The sequence below is a fragment of the Agelaius phoeniceus genome, chromosome 18, assembly GCF_051311805.1.
Source record: "Agelaius phoeniceus isolate bAgePho1 chromosome 18, bAgePho1.hap1, whole genome shotgun sequence".
NCBI lineage: Eukaryota > Metazoa > Chordata > Aves > Passeriformes > Icteridae > Agelaius > Agelaius phoeniceus.
The window spans coordinates 7,475,316-7,493,199 of NC_135282.1; the positions used below are offsets into that span (position 1 = coordinate 7,475,316).

Genomic DNA, 17,884 nt, shown 5'->3' on the forward strand with positions numbered 1-17,884 from the left:
GCATCCATGTGGGCTTACCCAAGGCAGTGTGTCTCCTTGGGGGCATGGAAACTAGCCCTTCCCTCCCCATGTATTTACATAACCTTGAATGCTCAACCTAACTAAAAGTGGTTTTGTTCTGTTGTATAAATTAAAGCTGATGTAATAGTTTGACACTGTTTCTTAGCAAAAGTATGGAATTATTCCATTAGCCTCTAATAAATAGCAAAAATGACACTTTGTCAATTGAAGGGCAATTCAAGGTTAAGTTGTTGGCTGCTGTCTGTACAATATATTAAATCTAGGTCTTCCTGCCTCGTTGTTGCATTGAGAACAGAGGCTGCAAAGCAATGCTGTTGTTTTTTTGCTCTGCTGCTGAGTTTTTGCTTGAGCTAAGCTTCAGGTCAAAATTCCTTTGTGAAAATAAGAAGTAAACACTAGGCTTCTGAGGGAGGGGCACAGCTTTGCCAAGAAGGGAAATGGCACCATTTTCCAAGGTTTAAAGCACTCCTAAGACTCTGAAACACTAGTGCTAAGAATGTTTGCAGATCAAGCTGAAAGCAGCATGGGTGTTTGTCCCCAAGTTTGCTCATGCTAGACCACAGCTGTGCAGCTGGGCTGCCAGTCAGATACACACAATTATGGGGAGCAGTCTGTGATTTATATTCTGGCTCTGTATCTTCTCCCATCTTGTAGATGCACATGACGGTAACTTACCTGTCAGTATACTGACAATCTTCTCCATCTGTTGTCTTCTTTTTTGCACAGGGAAGAAGAATGGGGATTTGGACAGGAATTTTGATACACTTGATTTGCCTAAGCGGTCTGAAGCAGCAAAAGGTAATGCTAATGTTTGTGCTTTTGGACATAACAAGTAGCTTGGGAGCTGGAGGCTCTTAAAGGGGCTTGAGACGTGAGCATATCAGGCTGATCTCTTTCTTTTGTAGCCAGTTAATTGAGATAATGGATATATCTGTGCATGCTGTTATCTAGTGCTGAATACTGGATATGCATTTTTATCTAAGACTGCTGAATTGGTGGAATCTTGTAGAAGCCTGTCTGATTTGGTGTTAGGTGATTGTAACTCCAGAGAGGGGTGAGTGCAGGCTCTCCTCCTCTATAGCTCCATTTGCAGCCCACCTGCCCCACACCTGACTGTAAGGAGTTGATGCACTCACTGAGAGTGCTTGGCACTAACCCTTTTTCTTCCCTGGCATCTCTGTCATTCTTCAGCATTCTTTGGAACTGGGTGACAGCAGGGATTGGGGATTTTTGCCTTGACTGCTGGTCAGTCTTCGCCTAAACACAGTATTCCTCCCTGTCTGAAGTGAGCAGTACTTGTGGTTTTCTAAAATCTGGGAGGTTCACAGAAAAATTCTTCTGCATTGTGCTTTTGTATTTTAGCTCTGGCAGAGGTGGAATCTTTCACAATCTGCATTCCCTTCTTGCATGCATGGTACTTTTTTAAATTGGAGATTAGGAGGTGATTTGGGATTTTATCAGAATTCTTAGAGCATTGGATGGTGTTTTGAGACTTGCACAGGTTTTGATTTGAAGTGTGTGCAATGTCTCTGCAAAGATCCAGCCATTGTCATGGCAACTGCTGCCGTGCCACCCTGTCAGCCTCACCTTAACGAGCTCTGAATACCCAGAACTACCTGAATATCCTCAGAAGAAAAATTTTAAACTCTTCCCGCATCGTGTAGAGAATTTTGGGGAGCGTAAAGAGACAATCTGACACAGTGGAGAGATCCACAGGCTATGGGATACTTGAATTTTGCTCTTGGTCCAGTCCATTTATTTGTTAACTGAGAGCAACAACAGAGGCCATGTCTGAGATCCTTAGAGATGTGCTGGTAGTCAGTAATGGTGTAATAATTATACATACATAGTGCTGCACTTGAATTCACAGTGAAACTCTGATTGATGATATGCAAACTAATCCTAAGATGTAGATAAATCTATTTATAGACACTCTTTATAGTGGATGCAGTTTCTAGTCTTATGTCTAAACACTGATTTTCACTTGGTGCATTATTGCACAAGATCTTCTGTATCTTGTGAAATAATGCAAGATGCTGAAGAACCTCTCAGAAGCTGCAGTACCATCCTATTTAGAGAGCTGCAGGAAACTTCTAACCAGCCTTCACTGGCTGCCATCAGTTCAGGCTGGGAGCTGATTACAGTGCAGAGCAAGGGACACCTTTAGGATGCAGGAAAAGAAAGGAATGCAAAATACAGCAAAGGCTTCAGCGTTTGCATTCCTTCCTAAATGTGATTGGAATGGAGGTGCCACTAGAGGGAAAAGATGGAAATCAAGAATTTCTGCAAGGAAATGTACCTTGCATAGCTTTCTTTAAAATAAGATCAAGAGCTTTCATGTGGCTCTGTTAATGGCAGAAGTGATGTGCAGATCTGATGGGAGATGGGTCTGTCTCTGAGCTTACACAGCTTGTTATCATATTCAATTGCTAGAAATCTCACACTCTTGAAGAGGTTGTTTGATAATTTTGAGATACCCCCATTTAATCAAAGTCAAATAGATTACATATCTCATGATAGATAAGGTCAGGAGATTAATCCCACAGCATTTTGAAAGAAGCACTTTGACATGGAAAAGGGCATATTTTAAAAGTAACTATTGACTTGTGTGCTAAGATAAAAAAACCAAGACATCAATGCATTTTTGTTCACTTTTTTGGTGGTATTTTCCTGCCAAGCATCTCATTTACTTGAGAATTCCTGGATAGTAAAGGTTCTAACAAGGTTGCTTGAACTTTCAATTGTTCACTGAAATAAAGAAAATAAAATTGCAGTTTTAAAACCCTGAAGAACTCTGGTCAGATCTCTTCTATAGAGGATAATTGACTCTGATGAGATCAGCTCTCAGCTGAGGCAGAACCTCGTTACTGAGATGGAAAAATCATGCAAGTTTTAATGATCAAAAGCACTCAGATTGAGTGACATGATGAAGTGCTATTTCAAAAATCAACAATTATAGATTAATCTCTTTCATGTATTATTAAAGCCATATTAAAGTGAGTTTTCAGCTGGAATCTTTGTGAGCAAGTGAAACTGCAGTAATAAGATTTGTACATTCAATGCAGCAAATGAACATTGTGGTAAGTTAACAAATATTGGGATGTAGTGTTGTTAAGTTTCCTGTAATCTTATAGTCAACATCCATGGAGCTTATCTGGTGTGTCTAAAGATGTGGTTTCAAGAACTTGACATCATGCTTTCCCTTGGAGATACTCCTAGGTATGACCACTGAGCTTAGTTGAGAGTATGCTTATGATCACCTGAAAAACCATGGACTAGTAGCAGCAGACTAGTCCAGACCTATTTTCTATCAGCTCTGGAAACTTCATTTTGACTCCAAATTACTTTAATGGTGGAAATCTCTGCCTGTCCTGCAGCCAGACATCATAAAACCAGAAGCTTCTGTTGATTGTGGGTGGGGACTGGCTCGTGTCCGTGCAGAGGTTTCTCAGTCCTTCAGAACATCTGTCCTGCTGGTACAACATCTCAGGAGCACCTTCATCTCCTGAGCAATCCAAAGGGTCCTGTGAGTTGTAACCTAGTTTAAATGCTCGTATTTCACTTTTTCCCCCTGGAATTTATTTGTTCTGGTGAGGAATGAATGAAGGAAGGCAGCTCTCTTTTTCAGAGCGATGAACTAGAGTCTCTTCCTGATGGTTCCTGGTTTTTTAATGGGAATCAGGTTCTGCTGCAGCACATGATTTGAGCAGCCCTGAAACCATTTCTAAGCCTTTAATAATTTTATGTGCTAGGCATTCTGGCAGGGGAAAGCTTCTAGTTCAGGGTTGTTATCTGTGGTAAACTGGATAATGTCAGACTGGACAACTTGCAGTGCTTTCAGAAGCTGTCTCATCTGATATTAAAAAATTAATGTATATGCCCTGGCAGTGTCCAGAGTACTCCTGTCCTCGTGAGGAAAGATTGTGAAAGAGAAGCTTTGCGTTTCCTCTTTGTTGAAAGGAGCATATTTTTTTCCCTGACAGTCAAAGAGAGAGAGCATAAATTTTGGGGGAAAGTGATATGAGCTTGCATAGAGAAGGGAACAGCACTGACAAGAAATTATGAATGCTGTTCTCAGAACCTTGCTAAATTTAGGACTTTCAAAAATTGCTGCTTCTGGGGGGGGAGTCTTACTGAAATCCTTTCCCCAGTCTAAAGTAGGTCAGTGATAGTGGTGCTGGCTGCCTCCTCTGCAGCGTGTTCTCCTCTGCACTCCCACAGCGCTGATTTCTCCTGTGTACACATTAAATACGTAGCATAGTACAACTCCTGTGCTTTGTTCACAGAGTCCTCCACTTCTGAGCAGGAGCAGTGGCAGGAGGCTCAGGCACTGGGGGAAGATGAGGATTAATCATATCTGTGCAGGGGAAGGCAGTGTCTCAGGTGGCACTACCTCTGCAATAGGGTTTTCTGAGCTGAATCAGGACTGATGTGTGTCAGCCCCCAAACAGCTTACAGGGGATGTAACATTCAGTCCTCCTGCATGAAGGTGTTGGATTGTCCACCTCTGTTCCTCAATGCTGGACTATGGGGGGAGAAAGTCCAGAAGAGCAGAACAGTTTTTTTATGTGGAATCGGCATTAGCTTATTAAATTAAATGCAGATATCTGTGCTGTCTGGTTTCAGCAAATCTCATGGCTTGTTGTTTATGTGCACATATGTCTGAGGCCAGAACAGTAGCTGCTCTATGGAGCTTTGGGTGTTGAAGTTCAGCTCTCATTTCAGTTTATCTCATTAGGGAGTTGAAAATCTTCAGCCATAACGAGATGTGCAGGTAGATTTCATCCTGGTGGATGAGCTAGCTCATTTTCTCCTTGAAAGCAGTTATTAAGCTGCTTATTAATTCCTCTTTTCCTTTTTCATTACTTAAGTTTAATTCCATTTTAATGGAAACATAAGTTTAGGAGAGAGTTGTGCTGAAATACTGAACTAGTGTTAAAAATGCTTATAATTGAAGAAGTCTGTTTTGTTGCAGTGGGAACGTCCAAGACAAGCTGAATTTATCTGAAAGCTCAGCTTTGTGTGTACACTTACCCTGGTCAGCAGCCTATGTAGGCAGGGAATGAGATTTTGGATGAACTTGTCAGCAGGTGAATTTCTTCTTCTCCATTATCTGAAATTCTCAGTCACTTTCCATGTAGCCTCATGCTGATGATAGATTTTCTATTCCAGAAGGCAAGTGTTTAAATTCTCTTATAAATCTTTGTATTACTGCTCCAGGAAATTAGACTTCCTGGCACTGTCAGGGTAATGACTTTAACTTAGTAGATTACAAAAGTGCCAGCAATTTGTCTTCAGCTAAAGGCAACATGTAGTAGAAGGAGAGAGAAACCTCACTTTACTCTGGCTTTAGTTTGTAATTAAGATTGGCTGCAGTTCGCATTTCACTGCTGCTTTAATTTGCTTTCTTTAAATCTTGACAAGTTGACTCAAGCACTCACCTGCCCTTTCCAGCTCCCTTCCATCATTAATTTTGATTGTCGTATTGTGAATAAGTGAGTGGAACTGATTGATTAATGGCACCATCCACACCCCTCCTGTGCCTGCTGCTGGAAATTCAGGGACTGGGAAGATCTCCTCTGTGAGAGCAAGCAACATGTTCTTGTATTAACATCCTTTCAGCATTTAATACACATTATTAAGAATTCTGATCCGAATTATAAAGTATCTCTTATTTCTGTTGCTTTCCTAAGCTGAGTATTCATTTTGGTCCCATGTGTTTTTCATAATTTACAAAGCAGTGAAAGGTTTCTCATCTGTCTTCCAGTGCTTTGAGTCAGAGAAAATTTATTGCCTTGAATAGGAAAATTCCCATATGGAAGCTGTGCTTGCCAAACTTTCTCTAATCTGGTACCTTTAAATTCCCATTCTTTTTCCCTATATTTTCAAGGAACTCAGAGCAGACACCTGTGAATTTTTCCTTTCTTGTGTACACAGTCTTTCCATAGCTGACTGCTAATTGTTCTGGAATCCTCTGCCTTTTTGGTCATAATCCTCTCTGATTCTTACATTCAGTGTTCTTCTTTGTTCAGAGCTGGTGGACATGTGCATGAATTGCTTCCTGGCCTGCTGAGCTGTGCTCTTCAGCTGAAAACTTTTTTGTGATTTGATCAATCTGTTAAATTTAAATATGTAGAACATAAATTGTATGTTTAAGGTTGAAACTGAAGGCTTTGAAAAATCATATGGGGGGGATACAGTTGGAATGTGAATTGGAGGTCCAGGAGTACTGTTCTGTCTCTGCCACTAATTCTTTTCACTTGGTAATACAATTCTATCCTACAATGTTCTTACTTTGGAGACTGTAAGGAAAAAATATTTTTCTGGGAGAAATCCTAAGTGATATGACTGAAACCCTGTACAGTAACTCTGTACAGCAGTACTGCTGAGACTCACAGCTCTGCTGTGTGGAGTTCAGTTATTCCACAACATCACGTGAGATGGATTTGAGACCGTTACAGGACCAGCTCTGGTGTTATCTGTCTGCTCAGGAATGTGAAGAATAGTTTTGGTTTTGCATCCTGGTAATTGCTGCAGTGTTTGTCAGTGTTGCTCTCTGGCTTCAGAGAATGCCTTGACATTGCAGCCCTGAGCTGTGGTTTCCAGTCCCTTGCTTCGTCCATAGGGACACCCAGGCAAAATTGTGTTTACAGATAAGACAGGCTAGATTCCTGGTAGGGGTGAAATGGCATCTGTGGAACAGAAAAGCTCTTGCAGCTGAGTAAGGGAAAGCACAATGTTTGTGTGAATGGCCCAGGTGAGAGATTGTGTCAGGAAGATTTGAGTTGGGGACTTCAAATAGTTCTGCTCCGTGGAGGATATAGAACCAGTGTAAACTGGAGAAGAAATTTCAACTGTGATATTTAAATGCCACTAACACCTCCCCACCCCCAGCATGGACACTTCATAGTGTGAATGTCTTTCAGGTTTAGGTCATGAAGCTTTGAGGTTTAAGCTGAGGGACCAGTGGGAAGCAACTGCTGGGGCGGGGAGGCAGGAAGGGCAATTGTAATGATGCAAGAATTCCATTCAGCTCTGTATTTATAGAAGCTGAAACTCTTTGTGAAGTCATAAGGTGGTGGTTCTTGTTCATCTCTTTTTGGCTCAGCTATAATTTGTTTGCCTGTAGAACTGCTGATTTTTCCTTTGTCTTCTACCTCTGTTTTAACAGCTAGAGGTCACATGCAAGATGAGTTAAAACAACTGCTTTGAATAATTTCAGACTTTTCCTTCTGAATGAGAAAAAGCTGACTTACTTCTAAGATACTTTGGTTATGTTGGAAATAGTGAATCAACATCAACAGCTATTCCTCTTCTTTATCCTTTTGCATTCTCAAATGTTTCGTTTCCTTTAGGATGTGGGGAGGAAAAGCTGACAGTTGGAGGCAAGATTCCCCTTCCTCACCTTTAGGTCCTTTCACCTGTGGCTCTCATGGGACAATAAAAAGACTCCAGTAGTCAGCTTCCAGCTCTTCCTTGCCTGAGGTTGACACCCAGGAATATAGATCTACTGTAATAACTAGCAGTATCTTCAGAAGACAGGAATCCCAGGTGGTAAATTCCTTTTCCAACTTGATGTGAGTTTGTGGCCAACTTAAGTGCACAGAAAATGAGATTTAGGCATCTCAAACAGGAAGAGCCTATATATACTTGCATAATAAACTAGCCTATAAAAAACTAAACAGCAGGAGCTCCACTAGAGCACATGGTAATTACAGCAGCTAATAAGGAGATGTAGTGATCTGGAGCTTCAGCTCAAGACAGAGCTGGAAGGAGAAGAGTCTGATTTTCCCAGTCCAGCATTGCTGCTGACTTTCTGAGTGGCCTTGGGCAAGTTAATAGCATTCAGTTGCTGGGGTTGTAGTGAACCTGTTCATGAAGAGCCTTCTATTTCTTCTGCCTTTACTAGGAGAATCACTTCACTAAAATAATAGCTAGAATAATTACCCTCACTAAAATAATTAGTGTTTTCACTGCTGCTGTGATAACTAATGCAAATGGAGTGTATGTGGTACATTTGTAAAACCAGCAAAATTCTGGTGAAGTATACTGTATCCCAGCTGTTGCTAGCAGTACAGTGATATAAAAATTAAATAAAAATATAATTTCAGTTAAAGGTGAACGGTAGAGGTTTGCCCTGATGAGATACTGTGGGAATGGACTGAGGCATTCATGTTACAGAGAATTTTGCAAGTATGTAATACTGTGAATTGCTTTGCACTCTCATTATGCATACTGCACTTATTGTGGTTTTTTTATTGAGAAATTCAACTGCATTATTTATGATGCTTTGTATAGAAAGGTGTACACGTAAACCAGTGCATGACTGGAAACCTTGGGTAGATTTTACTGCCCAACTGCATTTACTTCAGTTACAGCAGTGTGTGCTCTCTGGCAATGCAGCATCTTAACTCTTCAGCCACTGACTGGATTTTCATGCCATTTCCACTTGGCTAATATTTCTGATGAAGAATAGTTAATGTTGGAAAGCAATAGTTGCCAGTCATGTGTTTTTAATTTTTACAGCTTTTCCTGTACTATTTGCCCTGCTGAGAATGGTAAATTCTCTTCCGTCCCCACATTTTAGGTTGTGTGTATGTTTTTGTATGTCCCATTTAGCATTTCTATTCTACAAGCAATTCTAATTGTTACTCTAAAATAGAATGCTTGTTATTACAGAGCATAGCTCATTATACAGATGCTGCTCCAGGACTGTTTATAAAATGAGAATGTGCCAAGAAAGCCTGCCAGGAATAAAAGCAGGAGTTGATGGGAAGGTGCTTATCCCTCATAATTGTAGCTGCCTCAGTCTTGGGGCTCAGTCAGTGCAGTGAAAGACTCACTCCATCCACCAATCCATCACTGTTGCATTATGTCAGCTTTTGCCATGCCACTTAGTTTCAGTTAAGAAACAATAACAGTGAAATCTCTGAGTTCCCCCCCCCTCCCTTTTAGCATAAGCGTAAAAAATGAGATGATCCTTTGAAGAGGGGTGCAAATCTGAAAGTTGTCCTGGTTGCCCAGCCAGCATTGCCAGGAAGCTCAGGGAAGACGAACTCAGCTTCTGTCAGAGTTGAGATGAAATTTCATGTCAAAATCAATTACAAAAACCTTGTTGGATGAAGCTACAGTTGTCTCTGGTGTCCATCAAAAGTACCGCAGCAAAGTTGTGCTGACGAAGCTGCTTGACAAGTTAAGAGAACTGCAGAAAGTTTCAGAAGAGCTGAGGCAGAAAAATGGTGTAATGTTGATTTAAATCCCTTTCCAGATTTCCAGAAGCAAAGGAGGTAGTTACAGCTCTGGGTGAGTGTTCTGAAGGCTGTGCTTTAGGAGTAGCCAGAATGTGGATTTCTGAGAGCCTGAGGTGACTCGATACTTTCAGAACTCAGCACTAGGCAGACATCACTCGAGCCCCACTGAAAGCATCTGTCCCATCTGGTAGCCTTCTGCCCCAAGAAATGGAGGCTAATGCCACATAATTGGGCATTGGAGGAAGTTGTGAAGGGTTCTTTATATCATTGAAGGATTTCAAGACCTGACTGGACAAAAGCATAATAGCTTGGTCTAATTTTGGCATTGAGCCTGCTTTGAGCAGGAAGCTGGCCCAGTTGACCTCCCATGTTCCCTTTCAGCCTAGTTGTTCTGTGTGACTCTCATTAACTGATTACAGAGTCAGCCAGGAAAAGTATGTCTACATAAAACCAGCACATTTTTCCAAAACAATCCACAACTGGTGGATTAGGTAACTCAGATGAGAAGTAGAATGAGAAAGTTTGTTTGCCCATGGAACCTGAGAAAGGAGCATATATACAAAATGGAGTGTATCAGGTTGCACCTCAAGATATGGCTTGTTTCAAAGAAAAATATATTTTTACGTATAATATGTACTTTACTGGTGCCAGCACAATAAACCATGGAGTTCTCAGAACACTTGATAATCAGCCTTTGAGGATCTGCTTAGAACAGCTAATGATGGGGGAGAGAAAGGGGAATGAAAATCAGATAGTTGTGTGATTCTGAACTAATTGCAAATTGTGGTGCTGTTTGCAGTCAGTTCAGAGATCAGGCAAGGAGACCTTCCTTACAGTGCAGCCAAGACAGGGAGGTACATGCATTTTTTCCACTTTTGCTTGAACAGTACTATAGTTAATGGAGAGCTTTAATCATAGAGTTAATCTGAAAATTAAAACAAACTGGAATGTCAAATAACCTGGGCATTTTAAATTGCAGAAGCCACTGATGCTCATTAGTTGGGCTGAAGCTGCCATCATGTTTTGCAGAAGAGCAAATAAAGAGAATCAAAAAATTAAGACTTCTGGTTTTGCAGCATTAATTTGCAGCGAGTGTACCTGCACAGCTGCTGCAGCCCTATTATCTGACTCATTACTTTGTAAACCACTCTGAGATATCTTGAATGTGAAAGCTGCTGTGTAAAGCCATATTTATTTCTGTAACCCCAAGTGCTCTGCGCAGGCTTAAAAGCTCCCCCCCTTCTCCACCATGAGAGGGGAATTACAGGACTTAATGTGCCATATACCTCTAACTGTGGATTGAAGAAAAATGATCTTGAACTGAGAGGCAGGCATTTTACATGGTAAAGCAGTCACTTAAATTTACCTGTCAGCTCGAGGCAGGGGGAGCCTTACCTCTGCATGGTTTAGAAAGCAATGTCAATCCAGCTGCTGGTTGCTCTGAACCCACTGAGAGCTTGATTGCTGACCCAGGCATTTCCAGATGACCAGTGAGAATGTTGATCAGCATGTGGTAGAAAGGAGAGCGTTTTTATTTCAGCCTCACAGACCATTAGTTTCAGCCCTGAATTTTCTGTGTCTTGATCACAGGGAAAATTGGAAGTCTGTAATAGCATGAAATGTTACTTGTCTGTGCACGAATAGACCCTGATTCAGGCAGATCTGGAAGGAGGCAATGTGGAGAGCAGTCCTTGCACCTTGTGCCCAGTTCATTCGTGTTTTGCACACCTTGCCATCTCTTTACTAAAAATCCTGTTGCTTTTGTCAGAGATGTCTAGAGCAACTTTGTGGGACTTTTTCCCAGTAACCTCAGTAAAGAGTAAGTACCAACACACTGTGACAGTGCATTTGAGCCGGCCAGCTTGGGATAAAAGCAAGACTGAACTCATGTGGGGAGGGAAAGAGGGTACCATTGCTGATGTGAGTTGTGCAGTTAAAGGGCATTTCAGTGGCACAGCTGGGAACAGAGATGAGATTTCCTGATTACAAAGGAGTATCTTCCTAGCTTGCTCATGCTAGCAAGCCCACTGCATTTAGAGATGTCAGTTCTTCTTGTCCCTCTCTTACAAAGCCAGGAAGAACATTTAATCTAATGACTTTTGTTTTGAGACTTCTAAAATCACAACCAGCAAGTCTGTAATCATGATTGAGCATATAATTGCATCTTATCCTGCTGAGAGCCTAAAAATAATGAGCGAGAAAAACATCTCCAAAGACTCATTCAGAGTGTGAGGGGTCAAGAGGAGGGTATAGAGAAAGGATCTGCCTTACCTGGAGTGTCCCCAGTGACCTTTAAACACTTAGGAAATTCGAAGGCTGAGTTCCTTGCAGATGCAGGTTTTCCTCTTCCCTTTTGGGGCTGCTTTTCATGTTGAGTAATGAAACGAGAGAGCACACGAGGCAACCTGCAGATGTGTGAGAGAAGAGAGAAGTGGGAAGAATGATTGAGGTGTTGTGTTCTTGGCAGTGTGTTCAGAATTTCTTAAGGAATGAGAAACTGGGGGTGTCAGGAGCATGGGACCTAATCCCATTTATTCAATTACACAAGCACTGCTCCCAGCAGAGTATTTCAGGTTAGTGATAGTGTCCTGAGTGTAAGACTTGGGAAATGCACGTGTGACTTGGATTTGGGCAGTTTTGCTTAAGAGTTAAACTCTAACAAGCACGTCCCATCCAAATCCAACATCCCTGAGAACACTGCTGAGATTAAACCCATGGACAGTAAACTGTATTGGCAGTTTTCTGGGTGGCTGGATCCTACTTTCCCTAAAACACTGAAAATTTGCTGCCAGTTGTTTTGCTGAAGTCTGGAGACCTATTTTAGATCAAGCTCTGGACTCATGGCCCATGAGAAGCTATCAGGGCATTCATATCATTGCCTTACATGGAGAAATGGGTATAGGCCCTAATATGATGGAAATTTCTATACTCCTGAGGAAGTATCTCTCCTTATTTACATTTATACTGACCTTTTCAGAGTTTTCTATAGGCATGAACAACCTCCACAGTAAAGGTCAGCTTCTGCTTAGAATCTTTTCCATGGGTAATTTTAAGCTCAATTTTTAATTGCATAATATTACCATAAGAAAGCTGCATTGAAATTGAAAACTCTCCTAGACAAAGTGGCTGTTGGGTTGGGATCTTTTCACTGTTTTAAAGGCAATGAAGTGGTTTCAAAGAAGCTGTCAGAGTTGCTTTGTGGTAGTGACTGCTGTGGCTTTGTTGTAGAATTTCTCATATGATTTTCTGCTGCTTTATGAATGCAGGATATTGCTGTAGGGTGGTGAATATGGGGCAGGCTGCAGTTGGATGCTGTGTAATGTTCCCCTTTGCCTCTTGAAAAATGTCTCTGTGCTCCCTCTATTCATTGCAGCAAAGTATCTCATTCATTGCTACACACTAGGGCCCCAATCTCTTCTTTTTCATTTGCAAATAGATTTATTTGTGGGTTTTGGGTGTGTGTGTTTAGCCAGCTAAGGCTTCAGGGAGCTACTTCTCTCCAGATCATGTTGTCTTACCTCCTATTTTAGTCCAACTTTAAGTTTTACAGCAAGATCTGTGTTTCCAGGAAATCTATTATTCTATAGGCAGAGCTGGTTTTGTGTCAGCTCTTCCTGTGATTATCCAATATTGAGGCAGTGCACAGAACAGCAGGTGGGTTTCCATTTAATAGAAACTTCCCTGGCTTTCCAGAAAGCTGCAGAGAATGGTTGGCAGGAAGAGGGAGAAGAGTACCTGTTCACTCAGTACTTTGATGTGGTGTGTTTCAGTGTGTCCCAATTTAAATGAGGGAGGAGCAGCAGCATCTTCTCTTGTCTCTCATCATCTGTAATCCCTTGCCTGGATACAGTGCTCTGAGGATGAGTGCAGAATCTCTGTTCTTTGAGGCATTAATGTTTCTACCTTACACTGAAATCCATGAGAATTGAGTACCCAAATATGGTACCTTTAAAAAGCTGGGCTGCAAGGTCCATTTTTTTATTAGATAAGTTAAGGAAAACCTTTTGTGCTGCTTCCACTCTGGTCTGACATTCATTTGACATTGAAAACATCAAATTCTTTTTCTTGGATGCTTGGGAGATACTTGCCTGACAGCAGCACAGTGACTGTAATTGAGACAGATTAGAGGCACTGGGCTGCCTTTGGGTGCATGAGGCAGCTTTCATGAAATGGAGAGAGGAAGTGAAACACACTTTTGACTTTGGAAGCTGGAGCAGGAACTAATTAGCAATTTCAGGACGCAAACAGGATTGGAGGAAATGTTTGGGTTGGCGTATAATAAATTATTTATTAACATGGGGGAGTCTTTCCATATGTCAGTTGCTTATAAAATGCTTATAAAGGCAAGATTGCAGGACTTTGCATTTAATGAACCAAGCAGGCTTCAGTCCCAGTGATTAGGAGCCACTGACCTTTCATTTTTGCAGGCTGAGACTGGACCTGGTAGCCTCTGCTCAGCTTGGATTCTGCCAAGCTTCCCCCCAAAAAGATTAATTGTTTATATCCAAATATTTCCTTCTTACTGAGATGTATTTTGAGATGTTTGATGTTTCTGTGAGGGTATATCCACCGGAGAATAGAAAAATTTATTCTGCCTTATTTGAGGAATTCAAGCTGTGGAGTTCTGCAGCCCTTCACTGCCTTAAGCAGACGATCCTCTAACAAGCAGCTGAATTGATATGAATAACCAAATACCTGTGTAATGGCTTATGACCATTTATGAGACTTTATATAAAAATCATGATGAGCAGTGGAAGTATAAGAGGACTCAGTGAAGCATGAGTAACCCAGAAAAAAGCTTTCAGTTTGGCTTCTAAGCATATTTCAGTGTGCATGAGCTCTGGAAGATTTGGGGTTTTTTCTTGACGTTGTTTTTCCCTTGGCACTGAAGATAAAACGCAGACGTGCTGTGAAGGGGAGAACCTGACAGGTGCCAGCCCGAGTGGAAATGCTGTCAGTGGATCCTTGTCTGTCCCAGCTCCAGCTCTGATCCACCCAAGCGCTTGTCAGGGCCATGTGGGCTTTCAAACCCGAGCAGGAGGTCCCTCAGCAGCAGGAATGTTTTGAAGCACAGTCAGTGGAAACCCCCGAAGTCCCACATCTGACAAAGTAATCCTGTTTCTGTAAATTCCTGAGTGATGGAGGATTGGGGTTTGCCTTGCTGGTTGGTTTTAGTGCCATCACCCCAGTGTGTAACAGCACAGAAGGTGCTGTGGGTCCTCCCACACCTTGGCTCCCTGAAGACCTGGTGGAAACAGCACCTGGGGAGGTGTGGAGGAGTGTGGCTGCTGTGCCCAGGGAGAGCACTGGTCACTGCTGCAGCCCCCCTGAGCCCAGCCTGGCTCCAGGACTGCCGCCGCTCCTTCCTCGGCTGCCGCTCTGCAGAGCCACCTCTCAGCTCTGCCCTCCGAGTGCCGCTTCCCCCTGGAGCTGGAGCCCAGAGCTGTGCCCTGCAGAGCCCTGCAGCCTCTCCTCACTCCACAGCCCCTGACATGCTTTGGTCTACTGGGCTTCTGTGACTAGTCTGTCCTATGGGAGGGGAGGGCACTTGGTGGGACCATACCTGGCCTCATGATCCAGCAGGTTTCATACACTTTCCTGAAGACAGGAAAGAAGATATTTAGAGGTCTTCAAGGTAAGAAAGCATTTTCTGTGTGTTTCATATCTTTGTTGCATACCTCAGTACTGAATGTCTAAGGGTGTGGGGATATTTCAACTAAATATGCATTACCAGGTAGGGCTTTTTATTTTGTCATGCAGCTGTCTGCTGGAGTGTTTCTTCCCTCTGCTGTGCTTCTCTACTTGGTGGCATTTTATGACAGAAAGTTTATAAAGCTGTTCAATATCTCAACAGTTCTAAATAAAGTCAGAATCTTTTTAATAAAATAAATATGCTTAGGTGGCATCTGGAGCCAAGGACTAAAGCACGACTCCTTTTGCAATAAGTTTTTCTCTGCAGACAGGTTTCTACTGAGCTGGGAGGAAGCTAGAAGCTCGTTAGCTTCCTGGAGTAAGAGCAGCTGATTGGCATCTGGAACCGCAAAGCTGAGTTTTACAGGGGCTTGAGGCCAAAAAAGGGCAATTTAGAACACATGATCCTTGGTTAAACACACACTGAAGACCAGAGGAAAGAAAATGGTATGCTCAGGCAGCTACAAGTTAAAGGAAGGAGTCCCTTAACAGTGCTGTTCATTTTCAGTGATGGCTCTAGTTCTGGGACATTGTTCTGCTGTGAGGCTCTTGGACTTGTTGATAAGATACTAAAAGCAACACATTGTATTTTACTACTGGACATAGCTGTGGTGTAATTTTTTTTTAATGGGCTTTCCTTCAGGGAATCACTCAGTATCTCTCTCTTTAATAAACACATTTCATACACTAAGCTCAAACCTGCTGATGGTTGGGCTGGACATTTAGGCATCTGCACTAGTAATGGCAGTGAAAGGAGTTTCAGGTCTCTTCAGCTGCACCAGATGGCAGCTGTGATCAGAAAGCTTTGTTGTGCTTTACGGAGCTGTAGGTGAGGGTTGTAAGGAAAATGTTTTTGCCTGTGTTTGGTTGTTTCAGTTCAAGGACAAGTCCCAGAAAACATGCATGTTCTGGCATGAATATGTGAATGCACAGTTGAAAAAATACATTTGTTTATCTAATATGGAAAGTAATAATTTTCCTCATGTTCCCAATCCTCATTAGCTTTGCCAGCCATCTTTTTATTTATTTTGTTCCTTTGGGAAAGCTTAGCTAAATGGAAAAGGCTTGCAGCACGCTCCAAAAAGCAGTGGATTCAAGCCCTACCGAGGCAGAGAGTATGCTCAGGACTAGAGATTCCTCCACCTTCAGCCTTTCCCCATTAGAAGGAAAGGGCCACTTTCTGCCTGCTTGTACCCAGATGAGGTATTCTGTAGTGTCACCTCCTTACATCAGGAAGTGATCTTGGGCAATGTTACGGGTTTGGATTATTGTGGTGTCCCCACATATTCTTGTCTGGAGTTTGCAGCTCTGAGGTCGTTAAGTTGACAGTTCCTGAGCCTCTCCACATTTTCTACTGGTGTCACTGGCCCAGACACCAGGAGCCAGATTAGCCAGGCGGGCTTGGCAGTGTTATCCTTTCTGGAGAGGATTGTGAAATTCCTTGGAATTGCTTTCTCTGGCTAAAAAGGAGGAGTGACAAAATAGAGCTGTTTGGTGACAAGAGCAAGGAGACACCCCTCGGGGCATGTGGGCAGTCACCAAGCACTGCCATCTGGGTCCTTTCAGAGAGGAGAAAGAAAACCAGTCAGTCATGTAATTCTGGACCCTCACAGAGACAGGAGCAGACATATCAGAAGCACCCATGGCCAATAGGAGCAGCAGCAGCACTGAGATCTAAAACAATAAGCATGGATGTCTGACCTTGTCACTGTTGTTCAAATATCCCTGTGATGTAGCAGACAGCATCTGAAAATTCAGGTTTTCCCTCCCAGGGAAACATAACATGATCAATGACACGCTTGGTATTGATCTTGTATGCATGGGCCGGATTGCTGTCTGTTTAAGAAGTCCCCAGTGCAGTGCATATCATCACTGTGCCCAGCTCTTTCAGTATCAGCTGTTAGACCTGTGAGCCCAACCAGGAAGCTTCAGGAAGGAGCTTCCCTGAAGGGAGCAGGCAGGATTGCTCACATCTAGGAGCATTGCTGCTCCCTTGGCATATTGATCTGCTGTCAGTGAGATCACCAGCCTGATAAGCATAATCAATCTTTTGTCTTAAAACGCTGTAGTGTTTGAGGCAAGAGTAAGGGGCAGCCAGTAAGAGAGAATCCCCTAGACACAGCCTTTCTGCAGGCCAGAGTGTTCATCCCTAGCTTAGATTCCCGGGTGTGCCTGAGCTGCCAGAAATTCCATACCCCAGCAGGGCTGGCAGTGTCACACTGAGAAACCCTGCAGAGCTGGCAGATCTTTGATGCAAATTAGTTTCATACTCACTTACGTATGTGAGCCAGGATTTTGAACCAAGTCCCACTTGGAGATGTTGCAGTGGTGATGCAGGGCCTGGGCTGCATTCTGGGAGCTTGCAAACACCATGGTAAGCTGTGGTGGGAAAAGAGGAGCCCATCCGTCCAAACAGTTTGCATTTGGTATGTAGCTCACGGCCCAGAGACTCCAGGGTGTGCTCTGTGTGCAAGAGGGAGGGAGAAAATGTTATTTAATGTTTGATTTTTAGATACAAACTGCATTTCAAAACAGATTTGCTTTTGGAATAATATGATTGTCCTGTTCTCTTTAAAAGAAACTGCATTCAGTTATCACTGTGAAGTAAATAAAAATAACTTTGAATTAGAGAAGCTGGTGTGAGAGCAAGCGTTAACATTTCATGTACTGTACTGAGACTCCCCAAGGTCAGAGGCAAGTCTTCCGGGACTGGGGTAAAGGAAGCTATTTACATGAACTCTCCATTTTAATCATGCAGCCAAAGGGCTTAACTCCAATCCAAGGCATTGTTGCTTGTAACAATGGTGTTTCTCAAAAGCAAATAAAAACCATTGCCAAAGGTGACCTAGAAATGCTTAAATGTGCTGCAGTTCACCCACGTGTCTCCTCTCCCTGCAGGTGCAGACCTTCAGCAGCTCTCC

General features: G+C 42.6%; 1 protein-coding gene across 21 annotated transcripts in view; it reads left to right on the plus strand.

Moving 5' to 3' along the window:
* Positions 1–17,884, plus strand: part of ARVCF (ARVCF delta catenin family member) — a 247,366-nt gene that overhangs the window by 203,755 nt on the left and 25,727 nt on the right. For all 21 annotated transcript variants that reach the window (XM_077187730.1, XM_077187728.1, XM_077187729.1 and 18 more), the window contains one exon: positions 748–819. In XM_077187730.1, coding sequence (XP_077043845.1) covers positions 748–819 — 72 coding nt within the window. The remainder of the gene's footprint in view (positions 1–747; positions 820–17,884) is intronic.